General features: G+C 59.2%; 2 protein-coding genes across 2 annotated transcripts in view; one reads left to right on the top strand and one right to left on the bottom strand.

Annotated features, from left to right (window-relative positions):
- Positions 1 to 7479: 7479 nt before the first annotated feature.
- LOC123595712 (paraneoplastic antigen Ma6E-like) lies at positions 7480 to 15819 on the top strand. Its single transcript, XM_045473383.1, has 2 exons — positions 7480 to 7684; positions 12493 to 15819. The coding sequence occupies exon 2, from the start codon at positions 12509 to 12511 to the stop codon at positions 14465 to 14467; it is 1959 nt and encodes a 652-aa protein (XP_045329339.1). The 5' UTR covers positions 7480 to 7684; positions 12493 to 12508; the 3' UTR covers positions 14468 to 15819.
- A 2319-nt stretch (positions 15820 to 18138) lies between these two features.
- LOC123595713 (cyclin-dependent kinase 13-like) overlaps positions 18139 to 20477 on the bottom strand; it is a 34129-nt gene continuing 31790 nt past the window's right edge. Inside the window, exon 5 of the mRNA XM_045473384.1 lies at positions 18139 to 18399. Within this exon, the coding sequence (XP_045329340.1) occupies positions 18139 to 18399 (261 nt within the window). The remainder of the gene's footprint in view (positions 18400 to 20477) is intronic.

Below are 20477 nucleotides of genomic sequence, written 5' to 3'. Positions count from 1 at the left end.
GCCCTCCCCGGGGTGCCCATCTGACTCAGAGTAGACCCGTGTGGCCCCTCCTGGCCTCGCCCTGCCCCCCTCCCACCTGCTCGCTCCCTCTGCTCCTGCCACGCCGTCCTCTGCGCATTCCCTTCCACACACCAGTCCCCTCATACCTCAGGCCCTTTGCACTGGTTGTTCCCGCCGCCCGGTACACACTCTCACCTCCTTCAAGGTTTTCTGAAATACCCTCATCTACTCAGGCTTGCGACCCAGCCCCTCACCTCCTTCCCTCTGCTCTAGTTTCCCCAGGGCACTTACCACCGATGAACACACTCTCGCATCCTTCATTTCAGATGTTTGCTGTCCTGTCGTGTGCGCCCTGCCGCTAGGCCTGGACCCACGTGGGGCGACTTTTGCCATTTTCTTCCCTGCCATATCGCCAATGCCTGCAGGGGCCTGGCCCGCGGGGGCTGCCAGGCACACATCTGTGGGACTGGAGGACTGCCGGAGCTCCTTCCCCGCTCAGCTCGCTCCCTCCCTCTCTTGATCTTGCCGGCCCTCCATCCCACCCCTGGCTTCCTCTTCCTACACCTTCTTCTGGGGAGCTCCTCACCACCAACGGTCTCCCCAAAGGGGGGCACCACCGCCCCCCCGCCCCCCTACCCCCTTGATAGCTAGCCGCCAGGACACGTCTGGGACCCTTACGGCCTGTGCCTGCTGAGTTCGCCAGGTGCCCCTGAGCAGGAGTGCCGCCACCTCGAATTGCCGGCCTGCCCAGCGCACCCACACACACGGGCGCAAAATCCAAACTTACCCGCCGGGGGCTCCCTTGCCAGCTCCAGGATCAGAGGCCAATCGCAGTCAATAAACATAGGCTGCTTTCCAGGGGCCCTCTCCCTCGCCCCATGGCCACCTGCCTGCCGAGACGCCCCCCCCCCTCCCCTCCACAGGGTCCCGCTCTGGGCCGCCACAGCCCTGCCAGGTCGGCATACTGGGGTTCCGCGGGCCGCTGCCGGGCTGTGGGTCCTAACCCCCACCCCCTGCCCCCCGCCCCCGGCAGGCCCAAGGCCAAGGCTGCCGCCTCCGAGAAGCCCTCGGGGACAGCGGCCCCAGGAGATGGCGGGATTCCCCGCCCGGTCTCGACCTGGTCCCTGGGCGCCGCTCTCAGGAGGCGCGTTCTGCGAGGCTGTCCATCCTCCTCCTCTGTCTAGAGCCAGGAGCAGGGCAGGGAGGTGGGCGGGGAGCGGGCGGGGCCGGGGCGGTGGCGGCGGCGGCGGCGGCGTGGGACCAGGCGCGGCCGGGGGGGGGGGGGGGGGGGGGGGGTGCATGGAGCATGCGCGTCGCAGCGGGAGGGCGGCTGGGTCCCCGCGCCGGTCCCAGCGCGCCCCAGGGGGGATCTGGCCTGATTGCCAGGGCACCCCGGGGCACTTCTGCTTCCCATCTGGGCTGCTTCCAGGACTTGAGTAGCAGTGGCCGGCCCGCCGTGTGCGCCCCCCCCCCCCCGCCGCCAAAGGGCCAGGGGAGGGGCGGCATTGGCCGAGCACCTCCCGTGGGTCAGACCCCGGGGGTTTTGCGTCCATCCAGTCATCTGTTCATCCATCTGGGATCCATGGGACGCTGTGGGGGCACCCAGTAAGAGACCAACGCACTTAAGCCAGGAGGGCAAAGAGGAGAAAACGGGGTGCACCGAGGGGGGGCCTTGGGGAAGTCCGTGCGCAGACAGATGAAGGAAAGAGCCGCACCCGTTTTCCATCTGCCGCCCCTGCCCCCCAGACCTTTTCGTGACCATTGAGCTGGGCTGCAGGTTGGGCACCGGGGTCTCCATTTTCTGACAGGTCACCGTCCATGTGGCAGAGCCAGGATTGCAATCCAGGGCTGACTCGGGACGCATGCTCCACTGACAATGGGTTACTTGAGGTCAGGACTATGAAAGAGGCTGGCAAAGTAAAGCAACGAGCAAGAACCGGCGAACTGCGTGTCTCACCCACCCAGCACCCCCCCCCCCCCCCACCCCCCCCCGGCCGGGGCGGGGCGGGGGGCTGGGAAGTGAGTATGAGGTGGGCACCCTTTCTGCCTCTGAGCTGTACCCCTCCTCACAAAAGCAGAGCTCGGGCATCTCTTGTTTTCAAATGGCCCTAGGCCCTGGCCAGGAGAGCCTTGGTCTGCAGCCAGAGGCCTTCAGCTACTTGCCCCTGGCTCAGGGGGAGAGCTGGGTACTTCTCACTCAGGGTACTTCTGGCTGCAGGGAGCAGGCCTCGCAGGAGGCCAAGGGCAACACAGCTTTGGGGGCCCTTCCCCGGAACAGAGGCAGAAGAGTCCCCTGTGGTCCTTCGCTGCGGGCTCTGACCCTCCCCCGGGGAGACTGGCTGGGCAGGCCTGGGCCTGGGCTCTTGAGGTCTCGGCGGGTGTACGGTGGCCCCTGAAAAGATGTGTCACATCCTAACTCCTGGAACCTGTGACTGTGACCTTTTTTGGAAAAAGGGTCTTTGCAGGTGTGATGGAGTTAAGAATCTGGAGGTCATCCTGGGTTCTCCAGGTGTGCCCTAAATCCAATGACACGGGTCCTTGTGAGAGACAGAAGAGACGCACGGAGAGAAGCCCGCACGGAGGCGTAGACAGAGGATGGAGGCGTGCGGCCACCGGTCCGGGAATGCTGAGAGCCCCGCGAGACCGGGAGAGGCAAGAAAGACGCTCCCCTGCTCCCAGCTTTTGGAAGGAGCGCAGCCCTGTTAACACCCTTAAGTTTGGCCTTCCGGCCCCCAGAGCCACGAGGGCGCGCACTCCTAGAGGTTGAAGCCACCTGGCTTGTGGGAACTCTCGGCAGCAGCCCCAGAAAACCCACATCCCAGGGAATGGGCTGAGCCTGCTGAGGGAAAGGGACTGGGCCTTTCCGCCCCACATCAGCTGGCAGTCATTGGATGGCGGAGGGTGGGACAGACTCAGGGAAGGTAGCCCCTTTGGCCTGGAACATTCAACCTTTATGGAAGGATGGGCGTGAGAGCCGCAGGCCAGGAGCAGGTTCTAGGAGTGCGTGCCAGCACCCACTGTGGAAGGGTTGTCACAGGGCTGGCTGTGAAAACAAAGAAAAGAGAGACGATGTGTCATTGTGTGCGGCCGTTTGGGCTTCTCACGTCGGCGGTGGTGGCATTACTACACTTAGCCTGGACGGCGTCAGAATGCCTAAAGCAGAGGTGATAGACCTACGAAGAGAAGCGGATAAGCCCACCGTTGTCGCAGGAGGACAATTTCCCTTCTAGCCTTTTTTCAAGTTTTTCATTCCCAAGACTTTCAAACACACGCCAAGCCCGGAGAGCGTAATATGCCAGAAGTCTGTGGACGCCCCGGTCGGCTCCAACAGTGACCGGCACGGGGCCGTCCTGTTCCCTCTCTCCTCCCGTGTGCCTCCCCTCATTGTGGGAGGAGGCTGAACCTTCCTGGAGAGAGGCAGCCTCACCCACTGCAGGCGGGGGATGGTGCCCTGAGGGCAGCAGGTCCCAGGGACCCCAGTGGGGAAGGGGACTGAAGAAGGAGTCCAGGGGAGTCTGAGTCATCAGTGGAAGTGAGTGAACCTCTCGCTGGGGAGGGTGGGGTCTGAGCCAGGTGCAGGGAGGCCAGGCCCGAGGAGGCCGTGGGACAAAGTCGCAGGTGGCTGGCCTGGGGTGGTGCCTGCGGGAGGACGCCACCCCTGCCCCCCATGCCACCTACGCTGTGGCCGACCTGCCCTGCCAGCCCGTTCCTCCCATGGAGGAAGGCGGTCCGGGGCCCGTGCAGAGCCTTCACACCAACTGAGGGTGACAGACAGAGCCCGGGATTGACATGGGAGGCGAGCTGGTTTGTGGACAGATGGACAGCACAAGCTGTTTCTATGCAGGTCCCCGCACCTGCGCACCCCTGTGGTGAAGGTGGCATGGATGGAGCGGAGCCTGCGGGTGGAGGAGGGGGCGGTCCAAACCGTCCTGCTGGGAGAGGGGGGAGGGGGGACCCTGGGGTGTGCGGTAGCTGGGAATGCGCGTGGCAGTCAGTGTGCCGGGTCACGGAGGCTGCTCCTTACCCGGCGCGAGGGTCAGAACACTGAGTGGCTCGTGCGGGGGGAGATGTTATGTCACATGGGGGGCCAGTCCTCATACCCTCGGGGTCCCTGAGCTTTGATGGGGCGCTCGTAGCGAGGATGGTGGGGGCAGTGGCGTCGGGCTTGGGTGCCAGGAGGGAGCAAAACCCTCCCTTCCAAACAGCCCACCTTGGCCTTTGTGGGCTTGAAGCTCAGGCTGGAGCTGGGGCTTTGCCGATGACGGCATTGCTGCTCTGGCCGCTGAATCTCCCAGAGGGGAGCCAACACTTTTCCTTTGCTGTCCTTCCTCAGTGTGGCCACCACTGTCCCTCAACGGTCCCTTCCAGTATGGCCACCCCGTCCCTTCACTGACCCTCCCAATGTGCCTACCACTGTCCCTTGATGTCCCCCCCCCACTCTGTGTCCTTAGGTGCTACACTGCCCCAAGAGCCAGCCTCCTTCTTAATTTTTTTTTTTTTACATTTATTTTTCAGGGACAGAGGGAGACAGAGCACAAGTGGGCGAGGGGCAGAGAGAGAATGAGACACAGAATCCGAAGCAGGCTCCAGGCTCCGAGCTGTCAGCACAGAGGCCGACGCGGGGCTCGAACTCGTGCACCACGAGATCATGACCTGAGCTGAAGTCGGACGCGCAACCGACTGAGCCCCCCCAGGCGCCCCGACCCAGCCTCCTTGTAGCATCGAGTCTTGGCTCCGGAGTCAGGCTGCTCTCTGTGTTGTGGGGAAGGTCTGTGAGCAGCAGTTGGGACCACGTGCTTCCTTGACCCTGCCCGAAGAAAGAGAAGCCCTCCTCCTCACGCAGGATGTGAGTCCTCTCCTCCCACCCTGCTGGGCCTTTTGGGTGGTGGGCTGCCCAGATCACTAATAGTTGCCCTAGGAATGCCATGCGCCGCTGGCCGTGGACCAATCAGACCTGCCTCTGGATTTGGGGATCGGGGGTTATCATGCCCTGAGCTGTGTGAGGGAGGGACAGACACTGAAACAAAAAAGGGGGTCCTCAGAGCAACGAAGTAAGGGCGAATGGCTGCTGGGAGAGCAGCCAGCGGTGTCCTGTCTCCAGGCATTCCTTTGGGCGGCAGGGGCTGTGGCCAGAAGGGTCACCAATCACAGGGACCTGCGAGAGCTATCCAGCTTTTCCGAGGTGTCCTGGCGGACGGGAGGCTCACCTTCCAGCAGCCTAGGGCAGCTGCTCAGCCTGAGGTCGACCCGCAGCCAGCTGCACCTCGCCCCCCACGGCCTGTTCCCACTAGGGGCCCGTCCCCAGGCCTATGTGTACACTTGGGAGGAGGGGCAGGTGAGACACGTCTGTAGGTGGACTCATCCCCGGGCCACCTGGAGCTTTCCATAATGCCCCACTCTTTCCCTAGCCCAGACGTCTCCTCAGAGTCCCTGCCCCTTCTATCCAGCTGCATTCTAGACATCTCCACTTGGATGCGCGCAACTCACAGGTCCAAAATGCAACTCACGCTTTTCTACCCAGGCTGGTGCTCTCCCTGAGTCCCCAGCCACAGTGAGTGGAATCCCCATGAGAAAGGCCCAAAATTGAGGATGTGTGCCTTGTTCACCTTGAACTTGGGGCTTGAACTCAGAAACCGTGAGATCATGACCTGAGCTGAAGTCGGACGCCCAACCGACTGAGCCACCCAGACACCCCAGGGAGTCTTTCTAAAGAAACATGACAGTGGAGGGAAAATTTGATTTTTTTGGTCAGAGATGAAGAACGCCAGAAACGGTAAACATGTAGGCAACTATTAAAGAATACTTATTTGCTCTCAATATCTTTATCATACGTGTGACCGTGTCAAGGAAAAACCATACTAGCGTATTGTAGGCTTTATAATAGAGGTAGACGTAACACATATGGCAACTACAGCATGAGGGATGAGGTAGAGGGCGAATGAATCTACATGGTGGGAAGGTTCTTACATTTACGTAAAGTGGTACAACATTAACCTCAGGTAGACAAGTGAACCGTTAAGGGTATACGTTGTAGTCTGTAGAGGAACCGCTGTAAAAACGATGCAAAATGATAACTGCCTAAAAAAGCCGTAGATAAGTTACGGTGGGATTTTAAATAATTCATTATCTCAGGCAGGAAAAGGGGAACGTAGGAACAAAACTAGATGGACAGACAGTGCTACAGACTGAATGTTCGTGTCCTCCCCCCAATTCACATGTTAAATCCCAATCGCGGCGAGTTAGGAGGTGACTTTGGGAGGTGATCAGGTCGTGGGGAGGAGCCCTTGAATGGGGTTAGTGCCATCCATCATAAGAGAGACTCCGGAGAGGTCCCTCACCCACTTCTGTGGACATGGGCGGAAGATGGCTGTGTGTTAACTGGGAAAGCGGGCTCTCACCCGACACAGAATTTGCCAGGACCTTGATCGTGGCCTTTCTAGACTCCAGAGCTGTGAGAAAGAAATATTTTGTTGTTTATAAGGCACCCAGTCTGTGATATTTTGTCATAGCAGCCTGATGAGCAGACTGAGACGGACAGTAAGAAGACACACCTAAACCCAACCGTTCAGAAGGTATAGTCAAAGTTAACGGGTTAAACACTGCAATTGCAAGGCACAGACTGTCAGAAGGAAGAAGGAGCGAGGATTTTGCTGTCTACAAGAGATGCAATTTGAAAATATGGGGCGCCTGGGTGGCTCATTCGGTTGGGCGTCCGACTTCGGCTCAGGTCATGATCTCGCCGTCCGTGAGTTCGAGCCCCGCATCGGGCTCTGTGCTGGCAGCTCCGAGCCTGGAGCCTGCTTCGGATTCTGCGTCTCCCTCTCTCCCCGCCCCTCCCCCGTTCATGCTCTGTCTCTGTCTCAAAAATAAACAAACATTAAAAAAAATTTTTTTAAATAAAGACTCCGCTATGTTGCTAGTGAGAGAATCCCACATTATATAGCATGCAAATAGTAAGCCTAAGAAAGTGGGAATGGCTGTATTAAATTAGACAAAACCTATTTAAAGGCAAAGACTATCACCCGACATAACAGGTAATGATGATGTAAGCATCAACTACTCAGGAACACAGAACTGACAGACGTCCTTGCAGCCAATAAAAGGGCTGCCAAATACATGAAACAAAAGTTGACAGAATCCAGAGAAAAGCAGACTTTCCCACAAGTATAGGTGGAGATTTTAACATGTGTGCCCCAGCAGTTGCAACAGCTAGATCCGAAATCAATAGAAATAGAGAATATGTTTGTGACCTTACCGACCACCATAGAAAGCCACCTCTGAAGGAACTCTGCCCGATTCGCCACGATGAGCCCCAGGTCTGTCCCTCCGATGCCGCCGCCTTGTCGGTAGGCCGTCGTAGGGGTGCAAAGTGAAGGCGGGGAGCCTTCTGCAGGCTCCGAGCCTTGGAACCTGGAGCCCCCACGGCTCGCGCGGCCCAGTCGCTACAGTAACATTTTGCCTCCTCACGTGCTCTCCTGGTCCAATCATTTGCTCCGTAAAGAGCGCTTCGCCGAGAACTTTCTAGCTTCTCGGCCTGGGGGCTTCTGGGAGAGCTGGAAGCCCGCGTGGCCTTCGCACCGAGTGCTTGGGAGAGGCGGCCACGCAGTTCCCGGCTGTGCGGCTGACGCGAGTTCTTCAGACCCTTGTGAGTGGGAGCGTGGGGTCGGTCCCCCAGCTGGAGAAGGTAAGAGGGTGGGCGCGGGCCGTGTTAGCGCCGGGGCTTCGGAGTTCCCGGCTGCGTCGGGCGCGGGTGCCCGGGCGGGGAGCCGAGGTGGGTGAGGATGGCCGGAATAGAAGGCTCGTGGTGGGGGGGTGCCCCGAATAGAGGCCTCGTGGCCCGAATAGAGGGCTCGTGGGGGGAGGGGGGCGGTGGCCGGAGTAGAGGGCTCGTGGGGTGGCGCCGGTGGCCGGAGTAGAGAGCTCGTGGTTGGGGGGGGGGGCGGTGGCTGGAGTAGAGAGCTCGTGGTTGGGGGGGGGCGGTGGCTGGAGTAGAGAGCTCGTGGTTGGGGGGGGGCGGTGGCCGGAGTAGAGGGCTCGTGGGGCGGCGCCAGTGTCCGGAGTAGAGAGCTCGTGGTTGGGGGGGGGGGGGCGGTGGCTGGAGTAGAGAGCTCGTGGTTGGGGGGGGGGCGGTGGCTGGAGTAGAGAGCTCGTGGTTGGGGGGGGGGCGGTGGCCGGAGTAGAGGGCTCGTGGTTGGGGGGGGGGCGGTGGCCGGAGTAGAGGGCTCGTGGGGGGGGCGCGGTGGCCGGAGTAGAGAGCTCGTGGTTGGGGGGGGGGGGCGGTGGCTGGAGTAGAGAGCTCGTGGTTGGGGGGGGGCGGTGGCTGGAGTAGAGAGCTCGTGGTTGGGGGGGGGGGGCGGTGGCCGGAGTAGAGGGCTCGTGGGGGGGCGGTCGCCTGAATAGAGGCCTTGTGGGGGGGGGCCGGTGTTACGAATAGAGGGCTCATGGGAGGGCGGTGGCCGGAATAGAGGCCTCGTGGCCGAAAAGAGGGCTCGTGGGGGGGGGGGGTGGTGGCCGGAAAAGAGAACTCGTGGAGGGGGCCGGTGGCCGTAATAGAGGGCTCGTGAGGGGGGCCCGTGGCCTGAATAGAGGGCTTGTGTGGGGGGCGGTCGCCTGAATAGAGGCCTCTTGGGGGGGGCCGATGGTACGGATAGAGGGCTCGTGGGGGGGGCTGTGGCCCGAATAGAGGGCTCGTGGGGGGGGGGCAGTCGCCTGAATAGAGGGCTCGTTGGGGGGGGGCCCGTGGCCATAGTAGAGGGCTCGTGGTTGGGGGGGGGGCGGTAGCCGGAATAGAGAACTCGCGGGGGGGGGGGGCGCTGGTGTCCGGAATAGCGGCCTTGTGTGGGGGCTGTGGCCGGAATAGAGGTCTAGTGGCCGAATAGAGGGCTCGTGGGGGGGGGGCGTTGGGCGGAATAGAGGCCTCGTGGCCCGAATAGAGGGCTCGTGGGGGGGGGGCCCGTGGCCATAGTAGAGGGCTCGTGGTTGGGGGGGGGCGGTAGCCGGAATAGAGAACTCGCGGGGGGGGGGCGCTGGTGTCCGGAATAGCGGCCTTGTGTGGGGGCTGTGGCCGGAATAGAGGTCTAGTGGCCGAATAGAGGGCTCGTGGGGGGGGGGCGTTGGGCGGAATAGAGGCCTCGTGGCCCGAATAGAGGGCTCGTGGGGGGGGGCAGTCGCCTGAAGAGAGGGCTCGTTGGGGGGGGGGCCCGTGGCCATAGTAGAGGGCTCGTGGTTGGGGGGGGGCGGTAGCCGGAATAGAGAACTCGCGGCGGGGGGGGGGCGCTGGTGTCTGGAATAGCGGCCTTTTGTGGGGGCTGTGGCCGGAATAGAGGTCTAGTGGCCGAATAGAGGGCTCGTGGGGGGGCGTTGGGCGGAATAGAGGCCTCGTGGCCCGAATAGAGGGCTCGTGGGGGGGGCAGTCGCCTGAATAGAGGGCTCGTTGGGGGGGGGCCCGTGGCCATAGTAGAGGGCTCGTGGTTGGGGGGGGGGCGGTAGCCGGAATAGAGAACTCGCGGGGGGGGCGCTGGTGTCCGGAATAGCGGCCTTGTGTGGGGGCTGTGGCCGGAATAGAGGTCTAGTGGCCGAATAGAGGGCTCGTGGGGGGGCGTTGGGCGGAATAGAGGCCTCGTGGCCCGAATAGAGGGCTCGTGGGGGTGCCCGGTGGCCAGAGTAGAGGGCTCGTGGTCTGGGGCGGGGGGCGGTGGCCGGAATAGAGGCCTCGTGGCACGAATGGAGGCCTCGCTGTGGGGGTTGGGGGGACGGTGGGCATGCTTCCGGGTGAGGGGAGAACTAACGCGGACGCCCGTGGCGGTGTGGGAGCGGGGCGGGGGCAGCCGAGGGAAGGAAAGATTCCACAGTGTCGGAGGCCCGAGAGAGAGGAGGCCTGCTGGCTGAGGGGCGTCTGGTTGGGCGCTCCAGTGGGGCTAATATCTAAGCTTGTGAGGAGCAGGTAAGGAGGGCTCCCTGGTGCCAGAGGCTGGAGGCCTGAGGGGAGCACCGCTGGGGAGGAAGGTGGCGGGGACGATTCCCTGGTGGGGTGGTGAGAGGGCAGGGCTGGCCGCTGGGCGGTGGCGGCTAGCTTCGGGGGCTAGGGGGAGAGAGCTCCTGACCAGTGGTGTCTGGGGTGCGGGAGAGGAAGGGTGCCGGGCGCTCAGACTGGGTGGGAGGACTAATGGCTACTGGGAGTGGCAGAGGGGGAGGGGGAAGAGCGCCCTGCTGAGGTGGGGGGGAGGGGGAGGAGCCTAGGACTGGGGAGGCGTGGGGGGGGGGAAGCTACTGGGCTGTGCAGGGCGGAAGGGGGAGCGGGGAAAGAAGGGCGCCAACTGCCCCTGGCAAGAAGGGGGCGCCCGCTCAGGGTGTGTGTGTGGGGGGGGGGGGGGAAGGGCCCCTGCTGGCAGGCGCTGGTGGGAGGACTCCTCGGTGTGGGGAGGCTAGAGGGGAGGGCTAAGGTGGGTGCGCGACTCGGAGGGCCACAAGGGAGGGTGACTGGCTGAGGGTGTGGAGAGCAAGGGAGCGAGGGGTAACGGTTGGGAGGGGGGACGGAGAGCTCCGGTTGTGAGGAGGTGGGAGAGGAAGGCTAATGTCTAAGCGTGTCGGGGAGCCCTGCTTCCAGGGACTAGATGGGTGCTGCCACCCTGCTGTGAGCCTGGGTGCCGGGAGGGGGATGGGCTGGAAGGTACTGCACTGACTGGCCCAGGGTGCGTGGGGGAGGGGTTCTGGGGGGGGTACCGGGGGGGGGGGGCTCTGGGTCGCCTCGGAGATGGGAGATGGAATAAGGATTCTAGCCGTGGGAGGGGAAGACCTTGCCCTCCACAGAAGATACAGATTCTTTACAAAAGTGCTTTGCACATTCACCCAGATACATCCTATGTTGGGCCATAAAAAAGTCTCTATGAGTTTTAAAGGATTGTGTTTTTACATAATAAGTTCTCTGGTCACAGGGGACTTTTATTGAAAATTAGGAACGGTAACATATTTTTAAATATTTGGAAACTCGTGGCTCAAAGAAGAAAGCACGAAGGAACTTGGAAAATATTTCAAACTGAATAATAAACCCACGACTTACTGAAATTATTGGGAGGCAGCTAAAGAAGCAATGAGAAGAAAATGTATTGTTCTAAATGTTTATATTAGAAAAGAAGAAAGGCATAAAGTCAATGACCTAATGGTGCATTCAAAGAAACTATAAAAAGAATAAAGTAAATGCAAAATTAGCTGGCTGAAAAAATGCTGTAACTAAGAAAAGAAATCAGTACTAGAAAGCAAATTATCGAGACATTTAACAAAGCCATATGTCGGCTTCTGTTTTTAAGAGAGACACAAGGGGAGCCTGGGTGGCTCACTGGTTAAGTGTCCGACTCTTGGTTTTGGCTCAGGTCATGATCACACGGTTTGTGAGTTGAAGCCCCACAATGGGCTCTGTGCTGACAGTGCAGAGCCTGCCTGGGATTCTCTCTCTCCCTCTCTCTCTGACACTCCCTAGCTCTCTCTTTCTCGAAAATTAGTAAATAAACTTAAAAATAATTTAATGTTTTCATTTGAGAGAGAGAGGGAGGGAAACTGAGCGCAAGCAGGGGAGAGGCAGAGAGAGAGGGAGACACAGAGTCTGAAGCAGGCTCCAGGCCAGAGCTGTCAGCACAGAGCCTGACGCCGGGCTCAAACTCGTGAACCAGGAGATCATGACCCGAGCTGAAGTTGGACGCTTAACCGACTGAGCCACCCAGGTGCCCCAAACCTAAAGAAAATTAAAAAAAGAATTTTTTTTTGAGAGAGAGAAAGAGGGAGAGAGAGAGAGAGAGAGAGAGAGAGAGAGAGAGAGAGAGAGAGAGAGAGAAGGGATGGGGGAGGGGCAGAGAGCAAGGAAGACACAGAATCTGAAGCAGGCTCCCACCTCTGAGCTATCTGTCAGCACAGAGCCCGACATGGGGTTGAACTCATAAACCATGAGATCGTGACCTGAGTCGAAGTCGGAGGCTTAACTGACTGAGCCACCCAGGTGCCCCCCCCCCAAATTTTTTTTTAAAAGAGAAACAAAAGTGGTAAAGCCCTGTTGAGTGTAATCAAGAAAAAAGGAAGGGAACACTACCAGTATCAGGAATGAAAGAGGGCTATCCCTATAGATCAGACAGACATCACAAAGAGAAGGGAGAGAATATTACGGAAAAATGTACATAAAAAATTTGAAACCTTGACATATTCCTCGGGAGAAACAGCAATTCCTAAAGGTGATGCCAGAAAAAAAAAAAAAAGAAAGAAAAGGTGACTAGCTCTGTATCTAGTAAATCAATTAGTATAGTATCAAAAAAGTTTTTGAAAAATCAAACAAAACAGGAGGAGAGGCGGAAGGGGGCCACCAGTGTGAGGAGGATGGGCTTGGCTGTGCGGTGGGGGGGGGGGGCTGTGTGCTCTGGACACACCCTTCGCCCCTTTGCACTCACAGGCTGGGGCTCACGCTGCGACAGTCTGGGCCCCTCTCCAGTCATTTCTCTCCACCCTCAGGTCGTGAGCAGTGGCGATGGCACTGGCAGTGCTGCGTGACTGGTGCAGGTGGATGGGCGCGAATGAGCAGCGCTCGCTGCTCATCCTGGGCATTCCCGACGACTGTGAGGACCAGGAATTCCAGGAGGCCGTGCAGGCTGCCCTCCACCCCCTGGGCAGATACCGAGTGCTGGGCATGGTGTTCAGAAAGGAGTTGAGATCCAAGGTCGCCTTGGTGGAGATGGCTCAGTATTTAAACCGAAGTGTGATCCCCCGACAAATACCAGGCATGGGAGGACCCTGGACTGTGGTCTTCCTGCCCCAGGCCCCGGAATCAGAGTCAGAGGATACACTCAATTTCCTTGCACAGACCCGGAGGCAAGCAGGGGTTGCCCTGGCAGGCGAGGCAGGAGCTGGGGATGGGGCAGGAGCTGGAGGCAAGGCAGCTTCTGGAGGCAAGGAAGGGGCTGGAGGCGGGGCAGCAGCTGGAGGCGGGGCAGCAGCTGGAGGTGAGGAAGGAGATGGAGGCTCTGGAGGCGGGGCAGCAGCTGGAGGTGAGGAAGGAGGCCAGGCAGAAGCTGGAGGCCAGGCAGGAGGTGAGGCAGGAGCTGGAGGTGAGGAAGTGACTGGAGGCGAGGCAGCGGCTGGAGGCAGGGCAGGAGCTGGAGCCAAGGCAGGAGCTGGAGGCGGGGCAGCCGCTGTGGGCCAGGCAGGGCCTGAAGAGGAAGCAGGAGAGTCAGATGAGGAGGGAGCCGCTGGGGACGCAGGAATTGCAGGTTTGTTAGGATCTGTGAGTGTGGCAGGAGCTGCAGGTGAGGCGGGACCTCCAGGTGAGGAAGGAGCTGTGGGTGTGGCAGGAGCCTTAGGTGCGGGAAGATCCCAGACCCAGCCTTGGAGCCCGGCCTGGCAGCCTGTGCTGGAAAACAGGGCCTCTATGAAACTGAGAACCTTTCCTGGAGTGGAAGAGCCACACCGAGAAGAAGAGTCCTTTGAGAGCTGGCTGGATCACGCCAGCGGCATGCTGTACCTGTGGTGCCACATCACAGAAAGGGAGAGGAGGAGGCGGCTGATGGAGAGCTTGGGTGGCCCCGCACTGGATCTCGTGTGCGGCCTCCCGGCAGAAGACCCTGACGTCCCTGCACAGGATTGCCTGGCCGCGCTGGTCCAGGTGTTTGGGAGGAAGGACACCCCCACGACCGCACGGCTGAAGTTCCTGACCTGTGGCCAGCGGCTCCAGGAGACTCTCTTCGTCTATGTGATTCGCCTGGAAGGCCTGCTGCAGTCGGCCGTGGAGAAGGGGGCCATCCCTCCCAGCCTTGCGGACCAGTTACGCGCCCAGCAGGTGCTGATGCGGGCCCGCCCCAACGAGATGCTCGAGGACAAGCTGAGGAGGATGCGGCTGGACAGGAGACCGCCTGGCTTCCTGGGGATGCTGCGGCTCGTTCAGGAGACCGAGGCATGGGAGGCCACCGCAGCTAGGAGCGAGCACTGGCAAGTGGAAGAGGGGGCCCGTGTGGGCACCGGAGGCCTGGCCGCTGCCCGGGCCAGTGGAGAGGTTGCCGAAGCCTCCCCAGCCAGGGAGGATGCTTCCCAGGCTGCCCTGGCCAACCTAGGGGCCAGTGAGGCCGTTCCTGGCAGTGCCGAAGCTGATACGGCCGCTCCTGAAGCCCGTGATGCCGCCAGGGCAGCCCTCGTCCCTGAGGAGGCCCCCAAGATCTTCCCTGCCACGCAGGAAGATGAAAATGCTCCCGCCTCTGCGGGCCTAGATCAGGCAAGGCCCTCAGAGGCCCCTGGGGGCCCCACCCCTGCCCAGATGGGCAGCGCTTCCAGGGAGGGCCCGGGAGGTCCTGGCTGTGAGCCGGAGGGCCTCGCCCAGGCAGGAGACCAGGAGGCTGGGGAGCCCCTGGAGGAGGGGCCCAAGCCCATCCCAGAGGAGTCGGGAAACGAGGACGGGGCTGGGGAGGTGAGGCCCCCCAAGTCCTCCTGGGGCAAATAGGCCCAGAAGGCCCAGAGGCCCCCTCTCCTCTCAGGCAGCAGCGCTCTGGAGGCAGGGGGAGGCCACGCCAGGGCAGCAGCCTCTCCCCACATGGAGGCAACAACCCACCCAGCCCAAATTTCCAGGACCCCATCTTTCCAAGGCACCCTGGCCACCACCATCAGCCCTTCCAACGGACCAGGACGACCATACTTGATGCAGAGTGGGGCAGGGAGAGGTGCCCCCTCCCATGGCAGCTCCGCCCCAGCCCCAGCCCCAGCCCCAGCCCCAGCCCGAAACCCTGCCAGTCCAGGCAGCCAGCCTGGGAAGCACCCCTGAGTGGCTGGCCCTAGCCTAGGTGAGGGGCACCTGAAAATGTGTGCCACCCACACTGGCCTGGGAGATGTTAGGGGCCGTTTCAAGGGTGCCGGCCCCTCGGGCCGCCCAAGAGGGGGACCCTCATGCACTGACCCGTGGAGCACGTCACTCCACGCTCTGAGAAGCCCACTTGTGCCTCTGTAGGCCCCTTACTGACCCCCCGTGTCGAGTGGCACCCCCAGCTCCCCCTACACGCACCCTAGTTACCATTCCCGTGCAGAGCCCTGAGGTGTGCAGGAGCCCGCGGCGGGTGTCCTGGCCTGACGCAGCAGCCACCTCTCAGCCCCCCCGGTGTGTGGCCCGAGCTTCAGTGCGAGCCCGGGCTCTGCTCGCTGTCGTGCGGTGTCGTGAGCTCAGCCCCTGCTTCCTCGCTGTAGGTTTAGGCCAACTGCTGCTTGTTCTTGTGGAGATGTGTGTGTGTTCTTATCTGAGCAGCCGCCCCCACCCCGCCCCGGAGACCTGTCGAAGCCCAGTCCCAGGAGATGGCGGGAAGGACAGAAGAAGGCATGGCTGGTGCTGACCCCGCGACCTCAGGAAGGAGGCACTGGACCAAGGACAGAGGTGGCCTGCGGGAGTCTCCGTGGAAACCGTGCTGTGATGTGCCACTCTCTTGTTACTTGTGACTGAGTTTCTTTGGCTTGTCCGAGTGCCCCATGCTGCGTTTTGCAGCGTCCTGTGACTGTCCTGTGCAGGCCATAGGGCTGGGCCAGGCCCCAGCATGTCGGCCAGAGGGGAGAGTGCCCTGGAGCGAGGGGCCATGGCCAGCGTCCATCATCCTGGCCAGAGGCCGATCGTGGGGCCCTCAGGAAGGGAGGCTATGGCGGGGGGGGGCCACGGTGTTGGGGGGAACAGGGGCACCTCATTTGGGACCCCAAGAGGAGGGGGGCTGTGACCTGTGGGCTGTAGCGGCTGTTCGGCGTTCCTCTCCGTGTTGTCACTCCTTCTCTTCAATGGTTTCAGCAAATGTTTCTGTTCAATAAAGTTCATTGAATGTTTCAGCTGAGTGCTGCCTCTGCTGTGGGCAGTCGAGGAAAGGGTCACCTGGGGTTGGGAGAGGGAGCCAGAGAAAATATTCTTGTTCGGCACCCATGGGAGGCTTCTCCAGTGACAGGGTAGGGTAGGCACTTTGACAGGAAAAATAGGATGTTTTTGAGGGCCGTTCTATTTTACGGGTGAATTACAAAGTTTTGCGGTCCCGTTGGTCTTCATCTTGGGATGATCCTGTCACCTTTGAAATTGAGCGGGAGTAGTCATGCTTTTTCTTCCCTTGACTATGCTAAAGGGGTCACTGGCATCCAGTTGCTGGGATTGAATATTGCTTAAGGTGTGTGATGCATGGAGTGGGGCCATGCGACCAAGAGCTGTCGTGCTTCCAAAGCCTATAGCATCCTTGGTGAGAGTGCCAGCATTAAAAAGTGATAGGATTTTTGGAAAAGAAAAAAAAAAAAAAGAAAGAAACCCAAATGTATTTTAATTTGAGGTATTGTAAATGTGAAAATCTCAGCATGCGACAACATTGACGATACTTACTGAGCAACCGATTAGACACTTGTGGGGTTTCTGGAAAACGGGTACATTTTCCTACCCCCTCCACCTGCAAACAGACTTGCTCTCAAGGCAAAGAGAAAGTTGGGGCCGCTGGGATGCACCATGAAGGAGGCCCCACACTAGCTGCGGGCGGGGAAGGCTTGCTGTCTGCAGGGGTCATGTTCAAGGATGGGGGAGGGCGGGTAGTTGGGTTTCACACTAAGGGCAGTGGGAAGCCGTCAGACCATTTGGGTGAGCCCGGTGTCCCAGGAATCTGCCACTTGCTGTGCCAGCTGTGAAAGGAGCAGAAAATGCCAGGTTGGCACTCTTCCAGCCTCCCTTACAGCTAGGGCCTGGGCACACGAGCAGGACCCATCAATCAGATGAATCTGGGGCCAGAGACGGGAAAGAGTCGGGGCCCCCCAGATTGGTCTCAGGCGGGCTGGTGGCAGTAGGGGCAGTGAGACCTGTCTCCTCCTGAGGAGCAGCCACAGCCGTAGGTCTCATGGCGGCCTCCACGTCCGGCATCAGGGCCGCAGGTCACAGGGTCTGTGCCCACTGCCATCGGCGTGCCTTCAGCGCGGCACAGCAGTGCGACTCAGACCCTTGTTCCTCTCTGCAAAGCCCCCAAGCCTGGCTTTCCAGCCCTCCCCAAACAGCCGCGAGACGCCTGCTATTCAGCTAATTTGTGCTGCCATCGGCTGCAGTGAGATGCGATTGCCAAAGACTCCGCGTGGTACGGGAGCCCCCGACGACACCTGCGAGAAGAGCATCCAGTGTCCGCACAGCAGTGGGTATTTGTATTGCAGTTCCTGCTGGGCAGCTGGCAGTTGGGGCCGTGTCTCGTGCCTCCGGGGCAGGTTGGGGGTAAGCAGGGTGGGGGAGCTCCAGGTGTTGGCCCCCGGGGTATGGGACAGCGTGGGTGGGCCTTGGCCTCTTGTGCCTGGGGGCTGAGTGCTACAGCTGACGTCCGAGGGGGAGCCAGCCTGGTGGGGAGCGGGGAGCCCCCGGTTTGGGGTGAGGGCACACGTCCCTGCCTGAGAACCCCTCCCAGGCCCAGGTGAAGTTTGTGTGTGAATTAGAGGAAGACTCCATTGGCTGACAGCAGCCAGCTGAGGGGGCCGAGCAGCCCGGTTGCTCGGGGGAACTCCTGACCCCAGTTCCCCGGAGCTTCCGGCGCTTCACTCGTGTCCCAGATGGGGTGGTCGGGGACATCCTCACAGGCCTCGCTAACATCTTCCACGTTTCCTTCTCAGTTTCCTTCCTGTGCCCTCTGTCCGGCCCACAGTGCAAGTCCGTGTCGGTCTAGCCCCTTCCTGTCCCTGCCTGTACTCTGGGGCGGCTGGTAGAGTCCTGAGGAGTGCGGGGGGTGGGGGGGGGGTTCCTCTGCCCCACCGGTCACACCCTTTCCAGGATCTTCCAGGCAGATCCATGGCTGACAGTTGGCTAAGGGGTGGCAGCTTGGAGAGAGGACTGCCCTCCCTGAAGCCTAGTGCAGACGCTGCTGACACCCCCACCTGGCCCCCTTGCCTATTCCAGTCCCAGCCCAGCTCCTGTCTGTACAGGGGGTGACTGTATTCAGCAAAGGACCAGTAAGACCCCACTATGGAGTGCCCTGAGCAATGAAACAGAGGGAAGCCTGCTGGCTGCTTGAGTGGGGGGTGGGGGGGCGCGGCTTTGTGCCCCTGGAGGGCACTCAGGAGCTGGCCTTGAGCAGCTCCCCAACAGCGGCTTGGCGCGGGGGGCTGAGTCTTGCTCTGCGCACACGTTCTGGTGGCCACACGACGTCAGGGGACGAGTCCACCGGGGCGGGGCTCCAGAGACCGTCCTGGCAGCCAGGTGCCCAGGGAGCCAACAACTTCTGGGTATGCGGGGATCTGGGCTGAGGGTGGCTTGAGGGAGACCTCGGCGAGCCTGTGCCCAGTGGCCACGTCGCAGGCCCCAGAGCCGTCTTTTCGAAGGTTTAGGGCTGAGACGCAGCGCACGCCTGTTCCCGTGGTGGCCAGCTTCCCTCGTCGTCGTGTGAAGTTGCCGCTCTTGCGGCACTGCTATGTCTGGACGGGGTAGGGAGCCAGCTGGGTCAGCGATGCCTCCTCAGGAAGGGAGCGCGAATCAGACTGCTCGCGAGTCAGGGATCACAGTCTGCAACGTCATAGAAAAATAGAAAACGAATCTCTGGTTCGAGTGATGAAACTGAGGGACAGGCCGCAGGAGTGTGGAGCGTCACTGCGGAGACCCAGTCAGGTAATGTGGAAGCTAGAGACGGTGTGGACGTGTTGGCAAAATCAAGCGTGTTCACAACCCATCGTGGGTCCTATACGTGAACTGGCAACAGCAACAGTTACACACATAGTAAGAGGAGGAAAGGAACAGAAGCAAACAGCAGATGAAAGGCACATCACAAGGGGAAATTGCACAAAACGTACAGGAAGACTCGAGACAACACAAAACACAAAAAAACCTCCACAGGTGCAAAGCAATTCCAGAAAAGATGATTTCTCAAAAGAAATCATTCTCAGTTTACTTATTTTGAGACAGAGACAGAGAGAGAGAGAGAGAGAGAGAGAGAGAGGAGAGAGAGGAAGAGAGAGAGCGGGAGAGAGAGAATCCCAAGTAGGCTCCGTGCTGTCAGCACAGAGCTCCCTGATGTGGGGCTAGATCCCAAGACCCTGGGATCATGACCTGAGCCGAAATCAAGAGAGGAACGCTTAGCCAGCTGAGCCACTCAGCCGCCCCAGAAAAGAGAATTTAAAGAAATGATGAGAAAATAGAAGGAAATGAGAGGAAGGTAGCAGTACTCAGAAAAGAATTGGAAGAGGGAAATACAAATATTACCGAGATAAAGGCCACACTAAGAGCAATTCGCACTTGGAGTAAATACAACCAAGGAGACCACATACACAGTGGCCACCTGGAGACAGATTTGTCTTGTACAAAATGAGAGCAGAGGCTTGGAGAGAAGCTAGGCAAGGAAATATACGTGTGTGTGTGTGTGTGTGTGTGTGTGTGTGTGTGTATACATACACACAGACAAAAAATTGGTGTTTCTATAAAAGAGAACAATAAAGAGACACGATGCAAATCTGAGAATTCTTGACAATATAAAAGTCATCATGTAGCACAAACCGGAGGTAGGCAACTGAGGGGTGGGATGATTTCTTTATGTGTTAGAGCAGAGTCACTGGATACTGTGCTGGAACATGAAATCAAGCATAATGTTTCCAGTATTTCAAAAAGCTTAGTGTTTTCCATAGTTTCATTCCGTAACTTTTGTGAGACCTTTTAGGAGCTAAGACTTCTGGTAAAGAAACATTTATTACAATTTCAGCAATTCTTTTCAGTTTCTGTTTTTTCCTTTGTTCACAAACGCTTGTGTATTTGTGTGTAACATATTTATTTATTTATTTATTTATTTATAAATGTATTTGTATTTAATTTAAAAAATTTTTTATTGTTTATTTATCCTTGAGAGGGAGAAAGAGAGACAGAAGGTGGAGGGGCAGAGAGAGGGACACACACACACACACACACACACACACACACAGGATCTGAAGCAGGCTCCAGGCTCTGAGCTGTCAGCACAGAACCGGATTTGGGGCTTGAACTCATAAACCATGAGATCATGACCTGAGCCAAATTCGGACGCTTCACCAAGTCGGCCACCCAGGTACCCCTATGTATTTATATTTTACAGAGAGGAGAGAGAGAGAGAGAGAGAGAGAGAGTGCTTGAGCGGGAGAGAGGGAGAGGGGGAGGGAGAGGGAGACGGAGAGGGAGAGAGGAAGAGAGGGGGGAGAGGGAGAGGGAGGGAAAGACAGAGAATCTTAAGCAGGCTCCAGGCTGAGTGTGGAGCCTGACACGGAGCTCCATCCCATGACCCTGGGATCGTGACCTGAGCCGAAATCAAGAGTCGGACGCTCAACCGACTGAGCCATCCAGGGGCCCCTTGTGTGTAATACTTCATATGAAACAGTGCATGTGTCATGACTCCATTTTTACCGAGATATAATACACTTACCCTTTGAGTGTACAATTCAGTGTATTTAGTGCTGTATATTCCCAAAGCTGTATGGACATTATCTCCCTTGACTCCCAGGACACTTCCATTGTTCTAAGAGGAGACTCT

This window comes from Leopardus geoffroyi, assembly GCF_018350155.1.
Source record: "Leopardus geoffroyi isolate Oge1 chromosome X unlocalized genomic scaffold, O.geoffroyi_Oge1_pat1.0 chrX_random_Un_scaffold_50, whole genome shotgun sequence".
Taxonomy (NCBI): domain Eukaryota; kingdom Metazoa; phylum Chordata; class Mammalia; order Carnivora; family Felidae; genus Leopardus; species Leopardus geoffroyi.
Note: the sequence above shows the minus strand (reverse complement) of the source record. Positions and strands in the feature narration are given on the sequence as shown.

What these genes read in the sequence shown, in the direction of transcription:
- LOC123595712 (XM_045473383.1), top strand. Translation starts at nt 12,509, where the DNA reads ATGGCACTGGCAGTGCTGCGTGACTGGTGCAGGTGGATGGGCGCGAAT.